The sequence below is a fragment of the Rattus norvegicus genome, chromosome 12 (assembly GCF_036323735.1).
Source record: "Rattus norvegicus strain BN/NHsdMcwi chromosome 12, GRCr8, whole genome shotgun sequence".
Taxonomy (NCBI): Eukaryota; Metazoa; Chordata; class Mammalia; order Rodentia; family Muridae; genus Rattus; species Rattus norvegicus.
The window spans coordinates 14616195-14641168 of record NC_086030.1 but is presented as its reverse complement, the minus strand read 5'-3'; the positions used below and the strand labels follow the sequence as shown (position 1 = coordinate 14641168).

The 24974-nt window shown below is 49.1% G+C and overlaps 2 protein-coding genes across 2 annotated transcripts in view; both read left to right on the top strand.

Annotated features, from left to right (window-relative positions):
- Hint1l2 (histidine triad nucleotide binding protein 1 like 2) overlaps positions 1-24974 on the top strand; it is an 865401-nt gene that overhangs the window by 6493 nt on the left and 833934 nt on the right. The window lies entirely within an intron of this gene.
- Arpc1a (actin related protein 2/3 complex, subunit 1A) lies at positions 2117-24924 on the top strand. The gene is made up of 10 exons (NM_031146.2): positions 2117-2235; positions 7328-7421; positions 7815-7919; positions 11556-11778; positions 12657-12764; positions 15898-16110; positions 19415-19490; positions 19674-19867; positions 22517-22607; positions 24536-24924. The coding sequence occupies exons 2-10, from the start codon at positions 7358-7360 to the stop codon at positions 24572-24574; spliced, it is 1113 nt and encodes a 370-aa protein (NP_112408.1). The 5' UTR covers positions 2117-2235; positions 7328-7357; the 3' UTR covers positions 24575-24924.

The window sequence follows — 24974 nt, the reverse complement described above, 5'->3', positions numbered from 1 at the left end:
GCTATTTTTCCTCTGTCAAGTTAGGAGGGATATTCAATTTGCAGTTATCTCCCCACTCCATTCCTTTGCTCCCCCATGACAGAACCTGTAGCCGTGGGACAAACTTAAAACATGAGAGCTCTAAGTCAGGAGGACTCTGTGAACCACTGAACTATTTAACTGTGAGTAACACCACATGGGTGTGAAACTGGGAGTTTTGCAGATTCCCCTCTGTAGACAGTGCCTTACAACCAAGGGCTTCTGAACTGAAATTCCCTGAAGTCCCTTCTCTATTTAAGGTCCTGCGGACAACTTGACCTTGCTCAACTAGGATGCAGTGTGAAGAGATCAAATGTGATCGATTCCCAAAGCATCTCAGGGCATCTTGGGCCTTTCAGAAGCCATCTGCTAGCCTTGACTTCCCTTCTGAATCTCCCATTTATACATACATATATATGTATGTATATGTGTGTGTGTGTGTGTGTGTGTGTGTGTGTGTGTGTGTGTGTATGTATATACTGTTGCTGTCTTCAGACACATTAGAAGAGGGCATTGGATCCCATTACAGATGGTTGTGAGCCACCATGTGGTTGCTGGGAATTGAACTCAGGACCTCTGGAAGAGCGATCAGTGCTCTAACTGCTGAACCATCTCTCCAGCCCATTGAGTTTTCCTTTTTGAGACACGATCTCATGTAGTCTAGGCTGCCCTGAAACCCCTATGTAGCCTACGCTGGCTCTGGTCTTCCTCCTCTCTACCTCTGAAGTGCTTGCAATTACAGGCTTGTGGCACTGCCTCAGGTTTATACAGGGCTGGGGAGCTAAGGTTGTGGATGATGTTAGGTAAGCACTGTCAACTGAGCTACATCCCCAGCCATGATCTTTTTTTTTTTTTTTTTCTTTTTTCTTTTTTCTTTTTTTCAGAGCTGGGGACCGAACCCAGGGCCTTGCGCTCGCTAGGCAAGTGCTCTACCGCTGAGCTAAATCCCCAACCCCTCCAGCCATGATCTTTATTTTTACACTTAGCCTAACATTCTCAGACGTGTGTAAAGCCCCTGCTGTGCATGAGCAGACCCCTAGCTTCCACCAACCCTAAAGCTAAGAGTACTCTAACCTAGTTTGAAACCTAAGAAAGATTGACTCTTCTTGCTATAGCCCTCCTACCTGATGTTCCCTATAACTTCGCTATATGTACTGACTTATGGCTTTCTCTTGTCCTGCAACTATAAAAGTTCACCAAAGGGGTTGGGGATTTAGCTCAGTGGTAGAGTGCTTGCCTAGCAAGTGCAAGGCCCTGGGTTCGGTCCCCAGCTCTGAAAAAAAATAAAAAAAAAGAAATTGCATCTACATAGCAAACACTCTTCCCATATTTCCACTGCACCTCCTTGCAGTGTCACTGTGGGTGTAGAAACAAGTGCTCCTGATCTAGGAGCGGTCAAAGGCACTCTTGGGTAGACATGAGACTTTCTACTGAGGGTGCAAGGCACGGACAGCCCTCCAGGCAGAAAGTAGTCTACCTACCAATCCTGACCCACCCTCTACGAAGGTGCATACGTAGTTGCAAGGGAAAGAACACAAACCTAGTTGCAAGGGCTGGCTAGATAGCTCAGTTTAAAAGACTGTGCTGTTCTTGCCAAGGACCTGAGTTCAGGTACCACATGGGGTAGCTTACGGTTCTAGCTCCAAGAGGATCTGTTGTTCTCTTCTAGCCTCCGGGGCACCTGCACTCACATGCACATACCAACACAGACATCCACATGAATATTTTTTAAATTTTTGGAATTGTTCTTCAGAACCAGGAAGCCTGAGAGAGCCTGTCTCAGTGATTTATGACAAAAAAACACTTGAGACTGCACACTTTATGACACTGCACACTTGGGCCATGGCTCAGGAGTGTGTGTGTGTGTGTGTGTGTGTGTGTGTGTGTGTGTGTGTGTGTGCTTAAGTCTCTTTAAAGAAAGGAGCAGGACTCCTATCCAGTTCCATAAGCACGCCCTAGCGCTGACTAGCGGCTGCCTCATCTGAGCAACCGCAGCCATTCAGACAGAGCACCCCAAAGAGGGCTATGTTCTGCGCCTGCGCCCGGCGGGCAGCCGAAAGAGGCTGCTCTGCGCAGGCGCCCTGACCACTTCCGGGATCTGTCAGCCGCTCCCTCTAGGCCTCCCTCCTCCGTCCGCGCCCGCCGGAGCCTGTTCGCGTCGACTGACCAGAGTCCGCGAATCGTTCGCTCCGGACCTCCCGACCTCCCCTACCCCAGGTAAGGAGCTGCAGGGCCGAGAGTCTGGTCCGGGTCGCCTCCATTTCTTGTATGTTCTATGGCACGCGGGGGCGGCGGGCCCAGGTCGGTTAGGCGCGGGGTCTTGAGTTGAGGGGGCCGGGATCTCCGTTCTTCGTGGTTACCCCTGAGTCCCTGATCCCCACCTCCACCCTACCCCCCAACACACACAGACACAGACCGAGCGTTCCTGAGCACTTTCCAGCTGCCCTCCGTCTCGGATGGGAGAAGGAACAGCTTGGCCTCCGACACCCCCACAGTTCCATTTGCACCCCTACTGTGAGCGTTTACCACAATCTGTAAAATTAGTTTAGACGGGCCGATCTCCCCCGATGGCTTGTCACGATGGCTTGTTCATCTCTTCAACGTCTAGGATGTTGCCTAGAGCAGCCTCCGATCCATCAGTTATTGGGGAACCCTCCCCAGCAAGAGAAAACCCATCTTTCGAGTAGCCTTAAGATTCCTTTGCTCCAGCCCCCGCCCCAAGTCAAAGTTGTACTCTCCTCTTCATTCCGATTCATAGGGTCCTTTATGTAGAACCGCCGGAGTTCCCATTTGACTCTGCCATTTGTCAGGTGTCTCTGGAAAGGTTGTTTCTTGATGCCTCAGTTTCCCCAGCTGCAGTAAGAAGATTCTTAGTCCGCTTGGTTTTATTGGGTTCATGTGGAGTTCATTTGCTTGAGTTGCTTACAGTAATTCCTAACCCAGAGTAGCTGATCTAAAATAAGTAACAGCCGTTACTAGTGCCTTCATTTCCTTTCTGCTCTTTCCTCCGGAGAAGGACTTGAGGACTAGGTTTTATTTATGTTTCTGGCCCCATTCAGATACTTAACATTGTTGGGAACTTGGGAAGCACTTAATAAATTGCACCTTAGAATCTCTGAGTATAAAACCATCTGTTGTCGTGGTGCGACTTGGGAGGCTCCTATCTCCTCCTTGCCCAGTTTTCTGAAATGACCTAGTTTGGCATCCTATCTTATCAGTGTCACGTAATCTTTTGGTTTCCATGTAGGCCTTAGGATTTCAGATCTCTAGAAGTTATCAGTTCGGGGTGCTGTCTGGGGGCGTGGGGCTTCTTCAGTTCATCTTCTGTCACAACTGGGGGATCCTTCTGGAAATTGCAGACTCCTATGGAGGATGGGTGGCAGTGTTTTGATCTAAATTATCTAGCGTTAGGTCAAAATAAGTTCTCTATAGGAAGTGTGGAGATGGTCTGATGAAGCTGGAATTTAGAATGAAGCATTGGTAGGGTGTGGTAACCTTGTTGGAGCTCTTGTTGGTATCGCTGGGTTGGGTAACGAGAGCAATTAGTAACTAGATGAATCACAGATTTGAAAATGACCCTAACAGGGAATGGAAGTTCTAACTTAACATGAATTTGTCAAGTTCTAGTGGAATGGAGCCAAGACATCAACATAGGTAGACGTGTCCAAGTTCAGAGGATCCTTCTAGGGCTGGTCCAAAGCTTTGTGCCAGAGACTAATTTACTGGGCTTGCAAGATGGCTCTGCCATTAAAGGCTAGACTTACAGAAAACTAACTTATTGGGGTCCGGTCTGGGGTGCTTTTATGTGCTATCTCACTTAACCTTCCTGACAGTTGTCTTGTAATGTCATTTGGAGATGAAATGAAAAACGTCCCAGCGTCTCATGATGTATGTGTTAAAACGAAGATTCAAACTCAGGTCCCCTTGTCTCCAGATGCCATGGCTAACCAGATAGTAAAATGACTCCACTCGAAGGCTGGGAACGTGGCTGAGTTGGTGGAGCCCTTGCCCTGGTGTGCATAGTGTGCGGGTTGGCTCCCCAGCAGGGCAGGAAGAAAAGACTGTGCTAAGTGAAAACCGAAGAGAGTAGGAGCCCATGGAGTCACCTCTTTTTCAGTCCTTTTCATCCCTCAGTGCTGGACAGCGGCAACAGAAGCCTGGGTTTTTGGTCGTTGGTTATGTTTGAGACAGATTCTTAATTGTATATAGTCCTGGTTGGCCTGGAACTCACAGAGATCCTTCTGCCTCTGCCTCCTGAGTGCCCAGAAAACTTATTGTTCACATAATCACCTAGAGTGTTCCCCTTTCTCCTTTTGAGCCTTGTTAAGATTTTCAAACACTGCTTAAATATCACCTGCTGTTTAGTGATTTTAAATTATCACCATATGAATAAAGGTTCGTTTTGCTTGGTACAAAATTGTGGCTTAAAATAGCCAAATGACTATAAAGGAAGGACATGTCTGAATGTATGTTCAATTATAAGACTTGACTGAAAGAACAAAATTAGAAATGCAGTTGTAGAAGTAATTCTGCTGTTCTTTAGGAAGTGCGTCCTTAGAAACCCCGAGTGAGAGAATGAGAAGTCTATCTGGAGGTGTGACTCTCAGCTCTTCATGAACTAGGTGTCCTCTTTGCATGTGGATAACCAAGGCACTAGCTTACAAACCAGCTTTGTTCCCTTAAAAAGCAAGTCCATCAGCTTTGGGGTCTAAGCTGCATTGTTCACAGTTAGTAATATTTGTAACAATCCATTCTTTTAAGGTTTATCTGTGTGTGTACGTTGCCATGTGTGTGGTTGCCATGTGTGTGGTTGCCATGTGTGTGGTTGCCATGTGTGTGTCTGTATGTGACTGCCATGTGTGTGGTTGCCATGTGTGTGTTGCCATGTGTGTGGTTGCCATTTGTGTGGTTGCCATGTGTGTGTCCGTGTGTGTGGTTGCCATGTGTGTGTTGCCATGTGTATGGTTGCCTGCAGAGAGCTGTCAGGCTCTTTGGAGCTGGAAACACACAGAGCTACTTGACCTGGTGCTGGGAACTGAACTCTGCTCCTCTAGGAGAGGAGCAGGTGCTGCTGACCCCTGAACTTACTTCTCTTTGACCATGGCTTCCTTTATAGAGTGTTTCTTTTCTGTGCCACAGGCACTCACTTTTGTTTATGGAGTTTGCCTGTTGTTTGCCTCACAACTTTCTAATGTCTCTTCCATTCATTCTCTGCTAGTGTCGAATCCCTATCTCACTGGGCATGGAAACACATGGCCTGCGGTCAGGACGCTAAGGCAGAAGTATTGTTAATTGGAAACCAGCCTGGGCTACATATAAAGACTGTCTCAAAGGAAAAGACATTAATTACAGCATTCAGTAGGCAAGGGCAGGTGGATCTCTGTTTGAGCCAGCCTGGTCCACATAGTAAGTTCCAGGCGGCCAAGGCTGTAAGTGAGAAGAAAGGACATTTATCCCAAACAGATCATCACTTTTCCCCTAACGGCTAAGACTTGTTCTTACCTAAGGCAAACCATTATCATAGCTAGGATGAAGATAATTTCATGCTCTTATATAATAATCAAATTCAAATTTGTTATACAACACATGTCTTTTATGGTTATTTTTAAACATACTAATTAGAATCAACCATCTTTTATGAAATTTGATTTTCTTAGCTCTTTTGAAATCTAGAACAGATTCTTCCCTCTACCTCCCAAGTGCTGGGATCTAAGCTGTTTGCTGCCATACCTATCCATACTGCCTTTTAAAGAAGTCCAGGCAAGCTGTTTTCTAGAGGGCACCTCTGGGCTTTTCGAGAGAGACAGAGAATGAGCAAGTGTGAGGTGTGTTTATGTGTGTGCTTGTGCTCACATGAGAACTGTGTGTTTGTGGTGTGCGTCCATGGGAATGGGCCATGGCATGTGCAGATGTCAAAGGACGCCTCCCTCCCGTGTCAGTCCTCACCTTCTACCTTGTTTGAAACAGAGACCCTTCCGTTGCACACTACAGTGTGCCCTGAGGCCCTCCTGAGGGTCTCCTGTCTCCACCTTCTAGCTCCCTGTAGGATCACTGGGACCACAGAGGCTCTCGCTGCTGTTTCCAGCTGTCCTCAGGGTCTGGGGGACCAGAGCTCAGGCCATCTGGCTTGCACAGCAAGTGCTTTAACTGCTCAGCATATCTGAGGAGCGACATCAGTGTCGACTTCTGGTGTTGCTTTCTGCTTTACCTCCTGTAAGCTGAAAGGGAGATCCAGGCCTCGATTGCATTTAGAGTAAATATGTTTGGCAGGTGTGCTTCATAACTGGGTTGATCATCTTCCAAGGTTTATCTAGGATGGCCTATAACTTCCTGTTAGACTGACTGACTAACTGACTTTCTTTCAAGGCAGAGTCTACTCCATAGTCCAGGATGACCTGGAACTCTCCCAGAGTTCCTCTGGCCTCTGCCTATTGAGTGCTGAGATGCACTTGGTCAGATTGACTTTTATTCTAAAGTGACCTGTAGGAATGTCCTGGGGCGTGTCCTTGTGAGTGCAGGTGCTGTGGGGCTGGAGTTACAGTGGCTGTGACAGTCACTGTGGGTGCCAAGACTTACCCAGGTCCTCAGTGGTAGCACTAACTGCTGGGCCACCTCTTCATCCTCTCTTCAGTGGGGATTAACCTGGGGCCTTCCACATGCTGGCAAGCACTCTCCCATTGAGCTGTATCCCCAGGTCTTCCTGCCTTGAGTTTCCGTTTTGTTTTTACAAGTATCCTGCTGCGGATGATGAATTAAATCATTGTTTTCAAATTATGATATGCTGGTCACGTCCCCCTGGGACTGTGGGTTTAGATCTCTCTGCTCCCGTTTGTAGCTACAGGTTTGGTTACTTGGTCAAGGTGATGCCTATCAGACTTCTTTATAGTGAAAGCATGTTTTCCTTCTCATAACTTAGCAAGTCCTGTGTGGAGTTGTAGTTTGAGGCTGAATACCTACTCCATCAGTCTGTGATTTGAGAGTCAGTTGGTGACCCTTCAGAGTAGATTCCATACTGGTGGTTACTGTGCTCTAGTCCTTGTTACGGAATTGTTTTTTGTTTTGTTTTTTTTTCTTTTTCTTTTTCTTTTTTCGGAGCAGGGGACCAAACCCAGGGCCTTGCGCTTGCTAGGCAAGCGCTCTACCACTGAGCTAAATCCCCAACCCCACGGAATTGATTTTTGTATTGCAAGTGAGTCTTCTTACTGGGAGATCAATGTTGTGTTTATCCCCAAATAGGCGAGTCCTTCTGATAACTTGAACTCTTAGTGCATGACATTTTGAGTGTTTTCTTTCCTATTGCTCGTTACAGCTTTCTGACCTGTGAAAACACGTAGGAATCATGTCTCTGCATCAGTTTCTGCTAGAGCCAATCACCTGCCATGCCTGGAACAGGGATCGGACCCGTAAGTGTGCTTTGAATTTCCTGATGCTTCTCTGTGGAATGGGCTTGTATAGAGGCCAGAGAGCCATGTCAAGTGTCTTCCTTAATTATTTGAGACAGGGCCTCTCAGTGAGCTTGGAATATTTCAGTTTGGCTAGGCTGCTCTGCCAGTGGCCAGTGAGCTGCAGGTGTCCTCCATCTTGGCCCCACCCCACCCCAGTGCTGAGGTTATGGGCATATGCCGCCACGCCGGAGTTTACATGGGTTTGGGGGGTTCCACTCAGGTCCTCCTATTTACGTGGCCAGCATATTACCAGCTGAGCTATAGCCAGCAGTTACAATTCTCAAACTCCAGAGCTGCAAGTAACATCAGGGATGGCACGCTGTTAACAGTTGTGCTGCCTGCCTTCCTCAGAGATCGCACTGAGCCCCAATAATCATGAAGTGCACATCTACAAGAAGAATGGGAGTCAGTGGACGAAAGCTCACGAGCTGAAGGAACATAACGGACACATCACAGGTAAGGCAGCTGCAGGCTCAGTGTGCTCTTTCCACACAGAGCACCTTCCTCAGTAAGTAAAGCGCCTCATCACACCTCACATTCCGAGTGCCGTAGGACTTACTGAGTCTTCTCTTTGCTTTCTTTCCTCCTTTCTTCTTTTCTCTTTTTTCTCTGGAGCTGAGGACCCAGGGCCTTGCGCTTGCCTAGCAAAATCCCCAACCCCTTCGTTCTTCTTTTCTTTTTTTCTTCAGGTTTTTTGAGACAAGGTCTCTTTATGTAACCCTGGCTATCTTGGAACTCACTATTTGTAGACCAGGCTGGCTTTGAACCCACAGAGATCTGCTTGCTCCTGCCTCACAAGTCGTAGAATTCAGTCATCAGGCTGCATTTCTCTTTAGAGAAAATCTGAAGGAAAACAGTAACGTGGTCACATACTTCTTGGGGCCCAGTGGCACACAACACTCTGGTTGTCTGTGGAGGGCACTGAGCTTGCTCTACGGCTGGGATGAGCCAGGAAAGCCAGAGCTAGACCCTGCGAAGAGTGAGCACTGAGGAAATGTGCGGCTGGCTGTCTTCGCCGTGGGACATTATCTTCCTGTGTGTTGTTTTAGGAGCCAGAGTGGCTTTTGCATGAGGCCAGGGAGGTAGGTGCCTCGGTGGGTAAAAGCATGTGCTACCAAGCTCGGTGACCTAAGTTCAGTTCTTGAGACTCACAAGGAAGAAGAAGACTCACTCCCACCAGCCGTCATGTGACTCCGCATGTGCACCGTGGACATGTACAAGCCCACGTGCTCATACTCTGGATAGGAGTTGTTAACACTAAAGCAGGAGTGACATGACCAGCACCTTGTCAGACTACCTTTCAGACAGTTAGCAGAGTCTCCTGAATCAGGAGACCATCTTGGTTTCTATGCCAGAACGCTTAAAAGATATACAGGAGGGCTGGAGAGATGGCTCAGCGGTTAAGAGCACTGACTGCTCTTCCAGAGGTCCTGAGTTCAAATCCCAGCAACCACATGGTGGCTCACAACCATCTGTAATGGGATCTGATGCCCTCTTCTGGTGTATCTGAAGACAGCTACAGTGTGCTCACATACATGAAATAAATAAAATCTTTAAAAAAAAAAAAAAAAAGATATACAGGAGTAAGAAAGGGAGTGAAGTCCTGTTGTCTGGGGTCTTTTCTGCTTCTCTAGAAGACCCCATCCATGCTTGTTGAGTGTGTATGCGGGCGCTCAGACATTCATGTGCTGTTTTCAGTGCTGGCTGTCAAGTGTGAAAGTGTCTGGAAACCACTGAACCACTCACTGCTTATAGATCGATCTTCTACTTGGTCATTGTCTCGGGGAGGTGGAGAAAAGCGGATTAGGATTTCAGGGTCATCCTCAGCTACATAAGGAAGTTTGCGGCCAGCCTGGGCTACAAAAGACTGTCATACTGATTATCCTAAAGATATTCTTGCCTAGATCAGAAATCAGCAAACAAAAACCAACGTAGCATGAGTTTGACCTTCTGTATCCTTTGAAGTTGTCCAGTACTGGGGTGGGGAGAAATGGCCCAGTAGATAAAGTGCCTGCCTTGAAAGCATGAACACATGAGTTCAAATCCCCAAAAGCCAGGCATGGCTGAACATACACAGAATCTTGGGTCTTAGGTGGTGGGGTAGCTGGCTAGCCAGTCTAGCTGAAACAGTGGCTTCAGATGCAGGGAGAAGTCCTGTTTCAAAAGGGCGGGAAGAGCAGTAGAGGAAGACACCCGAGGTTGACACCCGCATGAGCACAGAGTTGTCCAGCATCCCAGGACCTCCATCGTGGCTCCTAACAACACTCCCTGCTTTACCAGGCGGTTTGCATGCTGTGCTTCTGAGCTCTAGAGCATCATGTGGCATCAACACCAGCAGTGCTGCTCTGCCTGCCAGGACCTTGTTCCTACAGATTTGGCCTCATGCCTATGAATAAGGACATTCAACTTAGTTTGAATTTTGGCATTAAGAAATATTTTTAAATGAGAAGAGACTAAAATGGAAGGACCCTTCCCTCCTTCCCCCAAAGAGCCAAAATTGTAAAATACTCATAACTTTTCTCCCTACATTTCTTGGGGTCCTTTGTATTTGGATCCATTTTCTGATGGCATCTGTTAGATCTGAAGAACCTAGAAAAGTTAATTATCCCTCTCTCAGACCCAGGCTCAACGGTGTTCTCCCAGACTGTAACTGTGAGGGGCAGGATCTGACAAACTCTAGAAGAGACTATCAGCGTTTCCTCACAGAGTGTGGCCTGTGGCAGAGCTACTTGTCATCACTAACTCCTCTCCCCCTTTTTTGTTGACATGGTCTCACGGCCTGGATGGCCTGGAACTCCCTATGTAGACCAAGTTGGCTTGAATTCATAGAGATCTGCCTGTCTCTGTGTCCTGTGTGTTGGGATTAAATCCCTGAGAGATCTGCCTGCCTCTGTGTTCTGTGTGTTGGGATTAAAGCCCTGAGCCACCACACATGGCTGCTATTTCTTTTTCCTTTTTTTTTTTTTTTAAAGTTTTTTAAATTTTTATGTATATGAGTACACTGTAGCTGTCGTCAGATACACCAGTAGAGGGCATCAGATCTCATTACAGATGATTATGAGCCACCATGTGGTTGCTGGGAATTGAACTCAGGACCTCTGGAAGAGCAGTCAGTGCTCCTAACCACTGAGCCATCTCTTTGGTCCTCTTTTTTTTTTTTTTTTTTTTTTTTTTGTCTACACAGGGTTTCTCTTGCCCTGACTGTCTGAGAACTCGCTCTGTAGATAGTGCTGGTCTGGAACTCAGAGATCCACCTGCCTCTGCCTCCAAGTGCTGAGATTAAAGGCCTGCACCACTTGCCTGATGTTCAGCTACCTCTTTAAAATATTTTCCTACACTGAGAGGACAGCTCAGTGGATAAAGTGCTTGGCTGTGTAAGCTTGAGGGCTGGAGCTCAGACCCCCGGAACCCACAGAAATGCTGGGTGGACTGCTGAACTGAATCCTAGCTCTCTAAGGGACAGTCAGGGATGCCCAGACAAGCTAGGTAGCTAGAGTAGCAGGAAAGGACAAGCTCTGAGTTCACGGAGATCCTGCCTCAATGAATAAAGGTGGGGAATGATCGGGAAAGACACTTGATAACAATTTCAGAGCTCCAGAGGCACATGTGAATGTGTGTAACACAGGCAAAAACAAAGCAAGCCCCAAACCATTTCATTATAGAAATCTTACATGAGTGTGTGTGTGTCTGTCTGTCTGTCTGTCTGTCTGTCTGTCTGTGTGCATGTGTGCGTGCTAGGCATGATGGTGTGTGTAATACCAACACTAGGAGGTAGAAGCAGAAGGATCAGGAGTTTAAGAGTATTCTCAGCTCCATTGGGAATTCAAGGCCAACCTGGGCTTCTTGACACCCTGTCCTAAAAGAAAACATAAACTCCTAGTTCTGTTCTACCTGGCTTTGTCAGGATCCCCTGTCCTCCCGTGTCCTTGGGAGAGAAACAGCCTTGGTTTTATATGAGATGATAACCATAGATAGGAGAAGGGTGGGGAGACCACCAAGCCCACGGCTACCCCATGCCCAGCTGTCACCTGCCAATAGCCCAGTCCCTTGTCACTGGCCAGGCGCAGCAAGTGACCTGTGCCTCACTTGCAGGTATTGACTGGGCTCCTAAGAGCGACCGTATTGTCACTTGTGGGGCGGACCGCAACGCCTATGTCTGGAGTCAGAAAGATGGCATCTGGAAGCCGACCCTGGTGATCCTGAGGATTAACCGTGCAGCCACTTTCGTGAAGTGGTCTCCACTCGAGAACAAGTTTGCTGTGGGGAGTGGAGCCCGGCTCATCTCTGTCTGCTACTTTGAGTCTGAAAATGACTGGTGAGCAATGTTGCATGTGCCCTCATTCCGCTTTGTATACTCCATGCTTGGATGCTGTGCTCTTGGGACCTGTTGAGACTCCATGTTCACCGCAGCGGCCCTTCCTGGGCTGGAGAGGGTTTCTCCCTCTCAGTTCCTCTCCCTGAATAACTGTTGCTTCTCCTGTGCACATGACTCGTTCCCACACCTTTATTTTTTTTAAACCTTTCCTCCCCTTCCTTACTCCCCTACTTCATTTTGTCCTTCCCTTTTCCTCCCCCTTCCCTTTTCCTCCCCTTCCCTTTCTGCCTTCAGTCCCTTCATTTCCGTCCTCCCTTTTCCCGCTCCCCACTTTTGTTAACTTATATAGGAAACCTTCAGCCACAGTAACCGTTTGCTGTTTGTGGTAGACCGTCCCCTTTATAGGTAAATTAGACCCGACTGTGGTCTCAGATGTAGTTTGAAAAGAAGCTGTGTATGGGTGACGTTGCCCAGCTGTAGGCAGTCAGCCAGCCAGGGGTGCTGCACACACATGTAATCCCAGCACTCAGGAGTTGCAGACCAGTCTGAGGTATGAGCAGCGAGGCTAAGGCCAGCCTGAACTATGTATAGGGAACTTCTCTAACGAAAAGCAAGCCGGTGGGCCACCCTTCAGCAGGAGCCATGAAAAGGTACTCAGGTGTAAGTCAGAGGACATCACTACAACAGTAAAAATCATGGCACTTAGAGGACTGACTTCAGTAATGTAACAAACATTTCTCGTGCATTCCAGAATTTAAATGATGGTTATAAAAGTCCGGTTCAGCCATTGGATTGGAAGTGGGTTTATTGGGGTGCCGTGGAGAACGTCACCATTTTTGTTTATGAGAACAGTGTGCATTGGTTTTCTCCTTTCCTAGGTGGGTCAGCAAGCACATTAAGAAGCCGATCCGCTCCACAGTCCTCAGCCTGGACTGGCATCCCAACAACGTTTTGCTGGCTGCAGGCTCCTGTGACTTCAAATGCAGGTGGGGATAAAAGAAATACTGAGCACCCTGGGCTGCCTGTTGTCAGCCTCCACGGCGTCCATGGGCTTCCTTTTGTGCAAAGTCTATAATAGCACAGTAGGGACTGAGAGATGAAGGAACTTAGGTCTAGAAAAGGAGTTGGGGCTGGAAATGGGGCTCAATGGTGGAGCACTTGGCTACCTAGTACAATACCCTGGCTTCCATCCCCCAGCCCTGCATAAGCCGGGCCTGGTTGTACATGCCCGTAACCCCAGCACTCTGGATGGAGAGGCAAGCAAGTCAGAAGTTCATGATCATCCGCAATTACATAGTGAGTTTGAGGCCTCCCTAGGCTACATGAGACCCCATGGGGGTGGTGGTAGAGGATAGTGGTACTGAGAGAGTGAGCTGGTGCACAGTGATTAAAAGATCAAGGAATAACAGATACAGTGGACTAGGTCAGTGGGCACAGCAGGTCAGCAGCCACAGCAGGCTGGCGGGCACAGCAGACTGGCGGGCACAGTGAGTGTTCTTTAGGTAGAGTATCAGTAGTTTAAAGTTCAGTATTAACTCATGCTCCCTTTCAGTCTCTTTCTCAGTTTTTAAAAATAGATTTTTTTACCTGTACGCATGTGTGTATATGTGCCTGGCAAAGGCCAGAAGAGGACAAGAAGTCCCCAGGAGCTAGAGTTATAGATGGTTGGGAGCCACCTGGTGCTGGGAACCCAACTCCAGTCCCCTGCAAGAGCAGCAGTGCTGTTAACCACTGGGCCGTCTCGTCAGTCCTGTTTGGTTTGAAACATGTAGCCCAGGTTGGACTAGAACTCACCACCCTCCCTCAGCTTCCTCTTGTGCTGGAATTACAATTGTGCATCTTCATGCCTGCCAGCCTGTTTTCCTTTCTTTCTTTTTTTAAGATTTATTTATTTTTTTATCTTATGTATGTGAGTATACACCATACCACACACCAGAAGAGGACACTAGATCCCATTACAGATGGTTGTGAGCCACCATGTGGGTGCTGGGAATTGAACTCAGGACCTCTGGAAGAACAGTCAGTGCTCTTAACCACTGAGCCATCCCTCCAGCCCCAACCTGTCTTTCTTGACTACAGTTTTAGTTCCTCATTAGGAATCCCAGGCCACAGACTGCATCCAACAGAATGAACCTGACATAACGAAATGTCACTGAACAGCGTACTGAGAGCTGTTACTGCACCTTTTCAGTTAAGTGGCTTTATCTGTCATTAGCCAAAGGCTAGAGGAAATCAGCCGTACTGCTAAGAGCTTTGAGAATCATACCACAGAATGCTTTTTAAAAGTTGTTCACCATGGATTTTTCCCCTTAGAAAAGAAAAACAAAACATTACTGGTTTGTGTTGATTTTTGGTGGCAGAGTTCAGTACCTATGTCAGGGTTTCTCAGCCTGTGGATTGTGACCCCTTCCACAGGGGTCACCTAAGACCACTGGATAACACAGGTTTAATTATTATAACAGTAGTAAATTGACAGTTATGAAGTAACAACAAAAACAATTTTATGATTGAGGGATGGGTCACCACAACACGAGGAGCTGTATTATAGGATTGCCGTGTTAGGAACGGTGAGAGCCACAGGCCTATGTGAGCGTTTTTAAACTTGACCAGAGAGTCATCTTTAGATTTAACTACAGAGCAGAGCAGAGCAGTAGCTCAGTGGAAGAGCACTTGCCTGGTATGTCCTGAAGCCTAGGCTTCGTTTCTCTTAGTCTGCATTGCAAGTAGAAGACTAAGGCGGAGGAGGAGGAAGGGCAGAGGGGAAGAGGATACGTGGGCAGGTGCCCAGCCCCGCAGGGGAAAGAGGGAAAGGGAGAGAAGAGAGGAGAGGGGGGAGAGAGAGAGGGGAGGGGAGGGGAGAAGAGAAAGAGCGGAGTGAGCTCACGGCTCTCCTTCCTGATGCCTTAGCCTTCCAGAGTCTCCTCTGCCACTCTAGTTTGGGTTTAGGGAGCCAGAGGAATTGGGGGTTTGTTTGTTTGTTTGTTTGTTTGTTGAGACAGGGTTTTTCTCTGGAGCCCTAGCTGTTATGGAACTTGTTCTGTAGACCAGACTGGCCTTAAACTCAGAGATCTGCCTGCCTTGGCCACTCAAGTGCTGGGATTGAAGGTGTGAGCCATAGCCACCCAGCGGAGTACTTTTAAGGAGACTGGAGGGAGGTTCAATTTCCTCCTAGTCCTCCCCCTAGCTGGACTACCTTGTACTTCTGCTGTTCCTGTCTTAGCCTCCAGGGGGCTGTAGTTATGGGTGAGCACCACATAGGTTCGAGTGTTTGTAAAGAGGAGAGGAGTAAGAAGCCGCAGGTAGGCAGAGTCCAGCAGTTTCTTGCCCCTCCCTTCCTGAGTCTGGGCATATTACACCCCGCTTTGTCTGTCTCTGTGTTGTGTATACATGTGGGGGTGTGGAGACCAGAGCTGGCTTCAGATACTGTCCTCTTCTCTCCCACCTTGTTTTTTGAGAGAGTCTCTCACCAAGCCTGGTGTTTGCTATTTCAGCTACACTGCCTGGCCAGCGAGCCCGGGCGTCTCCCTCTGCCCTACTCGGTGCTTGGTTCTTTATGGGTGCTGCCATGCCCCGCTTTTATGTCGGTGATGAGGATCTGAACTTAGGTCAGCAAGCACTTCACTGATTGGCCATCTCCTTGGCTCCCCAACACACACCACTCCCCCTTCTTTGGGAGACACTGTCCCACTGTGTAGCCCTGACTGGCTGGCCTTGCACTCACTGAGCCTTCTTGCTTCTGCCTCCTGAGCACTGAGATTAAAGTGCGAGCTGCTCAGCTTCCCAGCTCCTCTGCCTTTCAGTGACTTGGTGCTGGCTTGCGTGGGGTATGGGCCGTTTCCCGCCTGTTACTGACTGGGCTCCTTGGAGCCATGCTGAGGATGCTGCTCTGGTAGGAAGAATGCAGTCTGACGTGGGGTGACCGCAGCGCCTCTTCACCTGTGGTTAGAAGACCCTCACTGCCTCTGTGTCTGCCACTGCTGGGCATTGGCCTTGCCCATCGTGTCTCGTTCTCAAGCTGACTCCTTTGTTCTGGATTGTCTTCCGGCAGCTGCCAGCACCTTTTTCTATACTCATATATTCTCATTTGCTTTTTTCTTCTTTTCCATGTTTGAACAACAGAGTATTTTCGGCCTACATCAAAGAGGTGGATGAGAAGCCAGCCAGCACGCCCTGGGGCAGCAAGATGCCTTTTGGTCAGCTGATGTCTGAGTTTGGTGGCAGTGGCACTGGTGGCTGGGTGCACGGGGTCAGCTTCTCTGCCAGTGGGAGCCGGCTGGCCTGGGTCAGCCACGACAGCACAGTGTCTGTCGCTGATGCCTCAAAAAGTGTGCAGTGAGTATCTTCCTGGCAGGTGACAGTGGGTGTGTGTGGGAGGGTTCAGCACCACACTGAGGCTACCTGCCCTGGTATCTTGCAAACACCCCAACAACTGCAGCTGCCTTTAAAGTTACAGGCAGGGACCAAGTACCTGTTAATGACTTTAAAGAGTTGGGACTTCCTTCCAGAAACACTTCTTGGTGGCACTACTGGTAGTGTCCCTTCCAAGGCCTTCCCAGTGTGTTGCTATCAAGAGTCCCTTCAGAATTGCCAGGTTATTCTGTGTCTGTCTAAGAGCCTCTCCCTGGGAGATGTGAACAAACTCTTTCACTTGATGCAGTGCCAACCAAAGGAGAATTCCACCAAAGGCCAACTTCCCAACCAGTGAGCTCACTGGGCTCACGAACACAGCACAGGTCAGAGGCTGCTCACAGGAGCATGGGTGACCCCAAAGCAGACACAGCACCACTAAACCTCACCTGGGATGGACAATGACTTGTCTAGAGAGGCATAGATGGGATCACTTTACTTCAGCTAGCCATCTGCACTCTATACATGGTAGCCTCCCCATAGATCACCTGAAGTTAGTGCAGAATTGTATACAGCTAGCTGCAAGGCATAGGAGAGAGCAGTTGGGATCCCAGATGAGGGTCCAGTGACCCTACCCCAACCTATGAGGCAGTGCCAGTAGACAGAAGGCCCACTCAGAGAGTCTCTGGAAAACAGTCACAGCTGCTCTGAATAGGATGATGTCTGTCAAACTTGGAGGATAGCATTGCATAAGTCTGGCTGTTTGCTTATGCCATTGTTACCCAGCAACCAAGGGAAATATGACCGAGTCATGGTTGCTCATACTTACCTTCTAGCACTCAGGAGATAGAAGCAGGAGTTTTATGAGTTCAAGGCCAGCCTGGGCTACATACAAAATCCCGTCAGAAAACCAGGACTCTTGCACCTGCCTAGCATGCACACACCTTCAGTTCCTTTTTCTTTCTTTCTTTCTTTCTTTTTTTTTTTTTTTTGGTTCTTTTTTTTTTCGGAGCTGGGGACCGAACCCAGGGCCTTGCGCTTCCTAGGCAAGCACTCTACCACTGAGCTAAATCCCCAACCCCTTCAGTTCCTTTTTCTAACACCACCCAAAAGAGTAGAAAGAAGAAGAGGTCCATTCTTACTCCATGCTCTCACAGAACAATGCCACCTTCATGCTACTTGGAGAACCGGAATTACGATGACTTGTTTGTGAGGGTGTGGCCAGCTCAGCCTGGAAGAACTTTATCAGATGTGAGGGTATAAAGTGTGCTCAGTAGCAAAGGAAGAAATGTAGAGCCCTCCTCTTAGGAACCTTTGTACTTCGCTGGGAGCCCTTCCCCACAAGCAGCCAAGAGAAGCTTGTGGTGACAGTCTCCAGCCTGACCACTCTGTGTATGGAAACCATCAGAGAGAGGCATAGGCCAAGGCATTGCAGAGGTGAGGTCTTCTCTCCTAAGCTGAATTTACTGTGGGAGTTCTTTTGTATAAGGTCACCCATGTTAAAAATATGATCTGGAACTCCTCTGTTACCTGGGCTGGTGTCAAGCTTATGACCCTCCTGCCTCAGCCTCCCAGATAAATGTTTCATAAGCCAGGAATGGTGGTGCAAACCTGCAATTCCAATATTCAGGAAGCCTAGACAGGGGAGGTCATGAGTTGTGAGGCCATCTTTAAAACACCAAAAACGTGAAACTGAGGGGATGGCTCACTGGGTGAAGGCGTCTGATCCTGGAGTCTACTTTGTAGAGAAGAGGACTGACCCCACACATGCAATGGTAGACACACACACAGGTATGCTCACCACATGTATGTGCATTTAATCTTTGTGCTTTTAGTGGAGTAGGTCTGTGTCCTACACGTCACTCGTTGATCTCCCTTGTTCTTGTTGGCTGTAGTTAATGCAGGGCTGGCTCTGTGCTGGCTGTCGTAGCACTTATGGTTCCCAGCCCTTGTTAGTGGTGTGTCTCTCTGCACTCATTGACTAGCAGGCTTTTCCAGCCTGGTCCACTCCACACCTCACCTTCTCTAGCATAACTGTACCACAGCATATGTTTCAAATAATGTGTTTGTCCTTTAATTCGGGAGCCACCTGATTAAGGGGCCTCTGAGACACAAGCACTTAGCTATTTTTGTGAGGTATGTGTATGTGTTTTGAGACAGAGTCTCTGAGCCCAGGCTGTCCTCAAGCTCACTGTGAGGCTCAGACAGGGCTGGAACGCAAGGTCCAGCTGCCTCTGCCTCCTGAATGCTGTATTCTAGGTGTGTCCATCTGTCTGCAGCAATTGGCTTTCAATAATGTATCCTGTAGTCTGGGGAGAGGGCTCAGTGGGTAAGAGTTGTTTTATATGACCTGAGTTTAAATCTCCAGCACACACGTGAAATTCAGGCATGGCCATGTGCCTGTGACCACAGAATAGAGGGGTAGAGGCAGGCAGACCTGGGAGCTTGCTGGCCAGCATGTGTAGCCAAAACATTGAGCTTCTGGTTCATTGTTCTGAGGGAGTAGCCAGAGTGAGAGTGCTAGCACGGTACACCTGAATCTTCCTCTGGCCTCCACTGGCACGGATATGGGCGGGCACACATGCACAGTAAGAAATTACATGGTCTTCCCATAAAGTGGGGTGCTCTTAACTTATCATTAGGTGTTTTTCTGCCGTGACTAGTTACACGCTTCTGTTTATAAACACACGTGCACTCACCCTCATACACAGACATGCACGAGGCCTATTTGAGTGTGAACTGGATGAGACTAAGGTTCATCCCAGAGTGGCTCACACAGGGCATGACTGCCAGCAAGTGACTCTGGGGCCAGCACTGGTGCTCTCACCAGCAGTGGTGATAGCAAGAGCTGTGGCAGGTAAGGGGGGAGAAGCCATCGAAGGCCAAGACAGCGGTCAGAGCCAAGATGTAAGAACTTGAGAGGCCAAGAGGAGCAGAGCCCCCGCACTGGGACAAAGGCAGAAAGGACTGACTCCTTGTGGTCCATGACTAGAGACCCTTTAGCAAGGAGCAGGGCCCGGGCTATACTTGACTGATTGGTAGAGGGTGCTAGGGGTCAGCCAGAGCCGTGCACATATTATGCCCCCAACTAAAAGGCTTCATTTTCCGAAGGTCACTTTGGGGTCACCTATGCTTGAGATTCCTATGAGGAGAGGTCAGGGAACTCTATTTAGAGGAGTGTTAGCTAACAGTGCAGAAACCACTCTGAGAATGGGGCCTTTGTTGTCCTCTGTCTGTGAAGGAGCGTGGGCGGTGGCTCCCCTAGGGTAACAAGTGTTCTTGTGTTCAGGGTTTCAACTCTGAGAACGGAGTTCCTGCCGCTGCTCAGTGTGTCATTTGTCTCAGAGAACAGCGTTGTGGCTGCCGTAAGTATCTGCCATCCTCACAGTGTGCCACGTGCAGCTCCGAGCCAGAAACAATGCGTGCTCTGTGGCAGGCACAGGAGCACGTCCTTTCGCTGAAAGAGACTGGGAGGCCACGGCTGTGAGCACGCTACTGGGGTGGAAGGTAGGCAGGGAGCCCTAGTGCTGACCGATCTCCCATTTCAGGGCCATGACTGCTGCCCGATGCTCTTTAACTACGATGACCGTGGCTGTTTGACCTTTGTGTCCAAGCTAGACGTCCCAAAACAGAGCATCCAGCGCAACATGTCTGCTATGGAACGCTTCCGTAACATGGATAAGAGGGCCACTACCGAGGACCGCAACACAGCCTTGGAAACACTGCACCAGAACAGCATCACGTAAGTACCCTCAGTCACCTCAGCCTGGAGTCAGGGCACTGGGCTTCTGTAGAAAATTGGCTGGCCAAGGTGCTTCACTCCATGTCATTTTCCTACAAAAGCCCCTTGTGCTGCAGGCCCAGTGTCTCTGACGGAATGAGAGCGGTAGGAAGGAAGCCTGTGCCTTCCCAGCTGCTAAGGTCTCATTTTCAGTTTGTGACCGAGAGGGAGGTGGCTGGGTGTGATCACGGCCTTTAATCCCACCATGCAGAGAGGCAGAGATAGGTGTGAATCTCTGAATTCAAGGCCAGCCAAGGTTGCACCCTGTGGCCAGTCTTTTCTACTCCGTGAGTTCTTTTCCCCACCCTTTATCATCCCCCATTTCACCCGCTATCACTAGGTAGGAGAGAAAGAAGGGAGAGAGGGGGGGAGAGAGAGATTAGATTCAAGGATCTCTATCTTCTTGTCTCTTCTTTGAGCAACAACTCCTAAGCCACAACCAACCGACCCTGAACAACCACCGACCACACCTATTGAGGCTCGAGCATTTATATACTCTGAAGAGTTCCCAGAATTCCAAATTCATACAGTCGCAGAAACTGTCTGCAGTTGGCAAAACCACACCTCTGCTAGAGCACGAGGCAAAACAGCTGCTGTGATCAGCCCGAAGCAGCCCCATATCCTGTACTGGAATTAAAACGAAAACGGCATTCTGTGTTTCGTAAAGAAACCAAAATTCCAGAGTCCTCACTGCAGTGTGATGACCCCATCTCAATAAACAACAAAAGCTGAGCTGCCACCTCTTTACCCTTGTGCTCTGCAAGGTGCCTTTGCCCAGCATTCGGGAGGAGGGTGGTTCTTGTCAGAGGAGGCCTGGCTGGCTGAGTAGTCTGCCAGTGTATGTAGGAGGTAGGTTCACACTGGGCATGGTGGCACAGGCCTGTGGTCCCAGTACCTGGGAGGCTGAGGCAAGAGTGTTGGTAACATGCCAGCAAGTGGGCTCAGTGGACAAAGGTGCTTACTGCCATCCTAACCAACTGAGCATGCTCTCCAGAACCTCCACAGTGAAGGGAGAGAACTTAGTTCCAAGTGTTGTCCTCTGCACATACAACACAAACTAGATGAGGGGTAGTAGTGAGCCGTGCTCAGCTCTCAGCTGTCTGTGCTGTACCCTGTGTGCCATACCCTGTGTGCTGTAGCCTGTATGCAGTAGCCTGCATGCAGTAGCCTGCGTGCAGTAGCCTGTATGCAGTAGCCTCCGTGCAGTAGCCTGTGTGCTGTAGCATGCATGCAGTAACCTGTATGCAGTAGCCTGTATGCAGTAGCCTGGGTGCTGTAGCCTGTGTGCAGTAGCCTGCGTGCTATAGCCTGTATGCAGTGGCCTGTATGCAGTAGCCTGTGTGCAGTACCCTGCATGCAGTAGCCTGCGTGCAGTAGCCTGCGTGCAGTAGCCTGTGTGCTGTAGCCTGTGTGCTGTACCCTGCGTGCTGTACCCTGTGTGCAGTAGCCTGCTGTAGCCTGTATGCAGTAGTCTGTGTGCAGTAGCCTGTGTGCATTAGTCTGTATGCAGTAGCCTACGTGCTGTAGCCTGCGTGCTGTAGCCTGCGTGCTGTATCCTGCGTGCTGTAGCCTGCTGCCTCCCTTGGATGGTTAGGAGACATTCCTAGTCTGGACCGTTGAGATGAGAGAGAAGCAGCTGTCTGCAGTCAGTCTCGGGAGCTCACACAGGTTGTCTTGTCTGTCTGCACAGCTCTGCTAGGAACTGGAGGAGTGACTGCCTGCCTGCTGTTGACATTGTAATGAATCATCGAGTTTACTTTGTCTCTGGTGGTTTGGATTTGGGATTGAACCCAGAACCTAAGACTTGCTAGGCAGGTCCTCCCCCACTGAGCCCCAGCACCAGCCCCTGCAAATGTCAAGTGCAAGACTCTGGCCTCTGTTGTGGCTAGGCTCTGTCCTAGCAGGTTGATTGAGAGGGCGTGTTGGGGACCAGTTGGCCTCAGCCATGCTCTAGCCTTGCTTCTGTTTGAAAGCACAAAATGATTCTTCATATCTGCATCCTTACTGAGCCCCTGAGCCCCTCTCCACCTCCTATCCATCACATGCTAGGAGGCCATTGTCCCCCCTCTTGCAGCCTCCCCCACCCCATGCCTCTGTCTCTCTCATTTTTGTCATAGGGCTTTCATATAGTTTAGGTTGGCCTCAAATGCACTAAATAGGCTGGGGTAGGATTGGGATCCAAGAATGGATGGGTATAGAATTGCTGTTACTGAGGATGATCTTGAATTTCTAATCTGCGTCCATCTGTAGGCTGCTAGGGTACAGGCATGTGCAGATGCACCCACGTATGAGGTAGTGGGATTCAGTCTGAGCCTTACGTATGCTGGGCAGCCCCTCTGCAGGACGAGCTCCATCCACCCCCGGCTATTGAGCCCCCTCCTGCTTTCAGACAGAGGCTTGCATGCAACCCTGATGGAGCTGGGACTTAGTATAGCACCCAGCTATCTGTGGGCTGTTTTCTGACTCTGACTGGTACAGCCTAAGACTGTGCTCGTGTTGCTATCCAGAGTGAGGAGAGTTTTTTCCTTAGTGCACCTTACTGTAGGTGAGGAGAGTTGGGCTCTCGTCTACCACAGACCTCACAACCTGTGGCTTTTGCTCTTCTTTTAGTCAAGTGTCTATTTATGAAGTGGACAAGCAAGATTGTCGCAAATTTTGCACTACTGGCATCGATGGAGCCATGACAATCTGGGATTTCAAGGTAAACCTTGGTGGGGGTCTTTGCAGCGTTGGGGATCGACCATGGTAGGTGAGGACTCTTACCCTGAACTCTCCCTAGCCCTGGATTTCCAGGGATTTCACCAAACATTTTCCTTCTGAAGTACAGTGTCGGCTGCAGTGTATGGCATGAGAGCTGGCCCCAGCTTCTCTAGGCATGAGGGACCACCATTCTCAGTGTGTGGTTGATGTCTTGATGCCATTGCTAAAGCAAGCCCAGTGTTGGCCACCAGACATTTTTATAGTTAGCACCAATTTATTTAAGAAATAAAACTGGGGGGGGCGGCGAATAAAAAAAACAAAAAAAACTGGGCATGGGGCTCATTTCTGTAATAACTTCACTTGGGAAGCTGAGGCAGAAGGATTGCTTCGAGCTTAATGCCAGTCTGTGCTAGAGTATAAGACCTTGCCCGGGGCTGGGGATTTAGCTCAGTGGTAGAGCGCTTACCTAGGAAGCGCAAGGCCCTGGGTTCCCCAGCTCCGGGGAAAAAAAAAAACCAAAAAACAAAAACTAGAAAAAAAAAGACCTTGCCCTCCACCCCAATGCAGTGAGCTAAGAAGATGGAAAACACACACATACACACACACACACACACCACACACACACACACCACACACACACACACATACACACACACACCACACACACACACATACACACACACACCACACACACACCACACACACACACACACATACACACACACACCACACACACACACATACACACACACACCACACACACATACACACACACATACACACACACCACACACACACACACACACCACACACACACACCACACACACACACACCACACACACACACATACACACACACACCACACACACACACACACCCACATACACACACACCACACACACACACGCACTCTCTCACACACACTCTCTCTCTCACTCTCACACACACTCTCTCACACACACACACACACACACTCGCTCTCTCTCTCACACACACACACTCTCTCTCACTCTCTCACTCACACACACTCTCGCTCTCTCTCACACTCACACACACACTCTCGCTCTCTCTCACACACACACACTCGCTCTCTCTCACACTCACACACACACTCTCACACACACTCTCTCTCTCTCACACACACTCTCACACACACACACTCGCTCTCTCTCACACACACACACTCTCTCTCACTCTCTCACTCACACACACTCTCGCTCTCTCTCTCTCATACTCACATACACACTCCCCCTCTCTCACACTCACACACACACATGCACTCTCTCTCTCACACACACTCTCTCACTCTCTCACACACACTCTCTCTCACACACACACACACACACACACTCTCTCTCTCTCTCTCGCTCGCCGGGTGTGGTAGTACCAGACTAGTCTACCGTTCTGGAGTGATGGCTCAGCAGTTAAGACCACTTGCTTAGAAGTCAGGGTTTGGTTCCCAACACCTACATGGCTGGTCACAACCAAATGGAACTCCAGTTCCAGGGCATCCATCCTCCACAGACACCAGGCACACAAGGGTGCACATACACACATACAAACATTACACACTGTAAACACATGAGTAAATCCTAAAAGTCCAAGTAGAGTGATGCACATCTTTAATCCCAGGGGTCAGAGGAGAGCAGGTCTCTGAGTTGGAGGCCAGCTGGGTCTGTGGACAGTTCCAGGCAGCCCGGTCTGTGCAGCGAAAGCCTGTCTAAAAGCAAAGAAAGGAAAAAGCAGGGTGATGGTCCTTTTTTCCCAGGACCCTTGGGGAAAAAAGAAAGGAAGGGAGGGAGGGAGAATATGCAGGGTTGGGGTGAGGAAGGTGGGCCTGTGCCCCACCAGGGAGCAGGGCAGCAGTGTGGCCTGCAGGGAAGACAGGCAGCCAGTCCTGGGCTAATGAGTGTTGTGCTCTTCCCAAGACTCTAGAGTCTTCCATCCAGGGTCTCCGGATAATGTGAAGCCGAGTGAGCCTCTGCCATCCAGCATGAGGAACGGGACTGAGCAGTCTGCCTGCCGTTCACATGGTGGTGAGGATCCTGGCCCCAGGAAACACTGTCACACTGAAGCCACTAGCGTGTATCCGTGTGGATGTCGTGGGCGAAGCGTGGGATTTAGAGCAGCAGTGGTTTGTTTTGCTTTTTCTTTCATTTTGTTTTGTTTTGTTTTGATTTTGCTATCTCATTCCATTTTTGACCAAAGCTTCTCTTTAAGTAGTTTATTATGGAAGATTGTCACACTAACTTAAAGGGGAAGGGACGTGTGTACATTGTGTGCTAAAAAAATTAAAGAAAAATCCCAAGTGTGCAAACGTGTTTTTTCTTTATACTCTTTCTGTTCTTAGTAGAGAAACAAATCTGT

Bases quoted from the DNA above. Each gene is read 5' to 3' on its own strand.
- Arpc1a (NM_031146.2), top strand. From the start codon at position 7,358: ATGTCTCTGCATCAGTTTCTGCTAGAGCCAATCACCTGCCATGCCTGG. The intron at 7,920-11,555 runs GTAAGGCAGCTG...CCTCACTTGCAG, and splicing joins ACATAACGGACACATCACAG to GTATTGACTGGGCTCCTAAG. The intron at 12,765-15,897 runs GTGGGGATAAAA...TTTGAACAACAG, and splicing joins TCCTGTGACTTCAAATGCAG to AGTATTTTCGGCCTACATCA.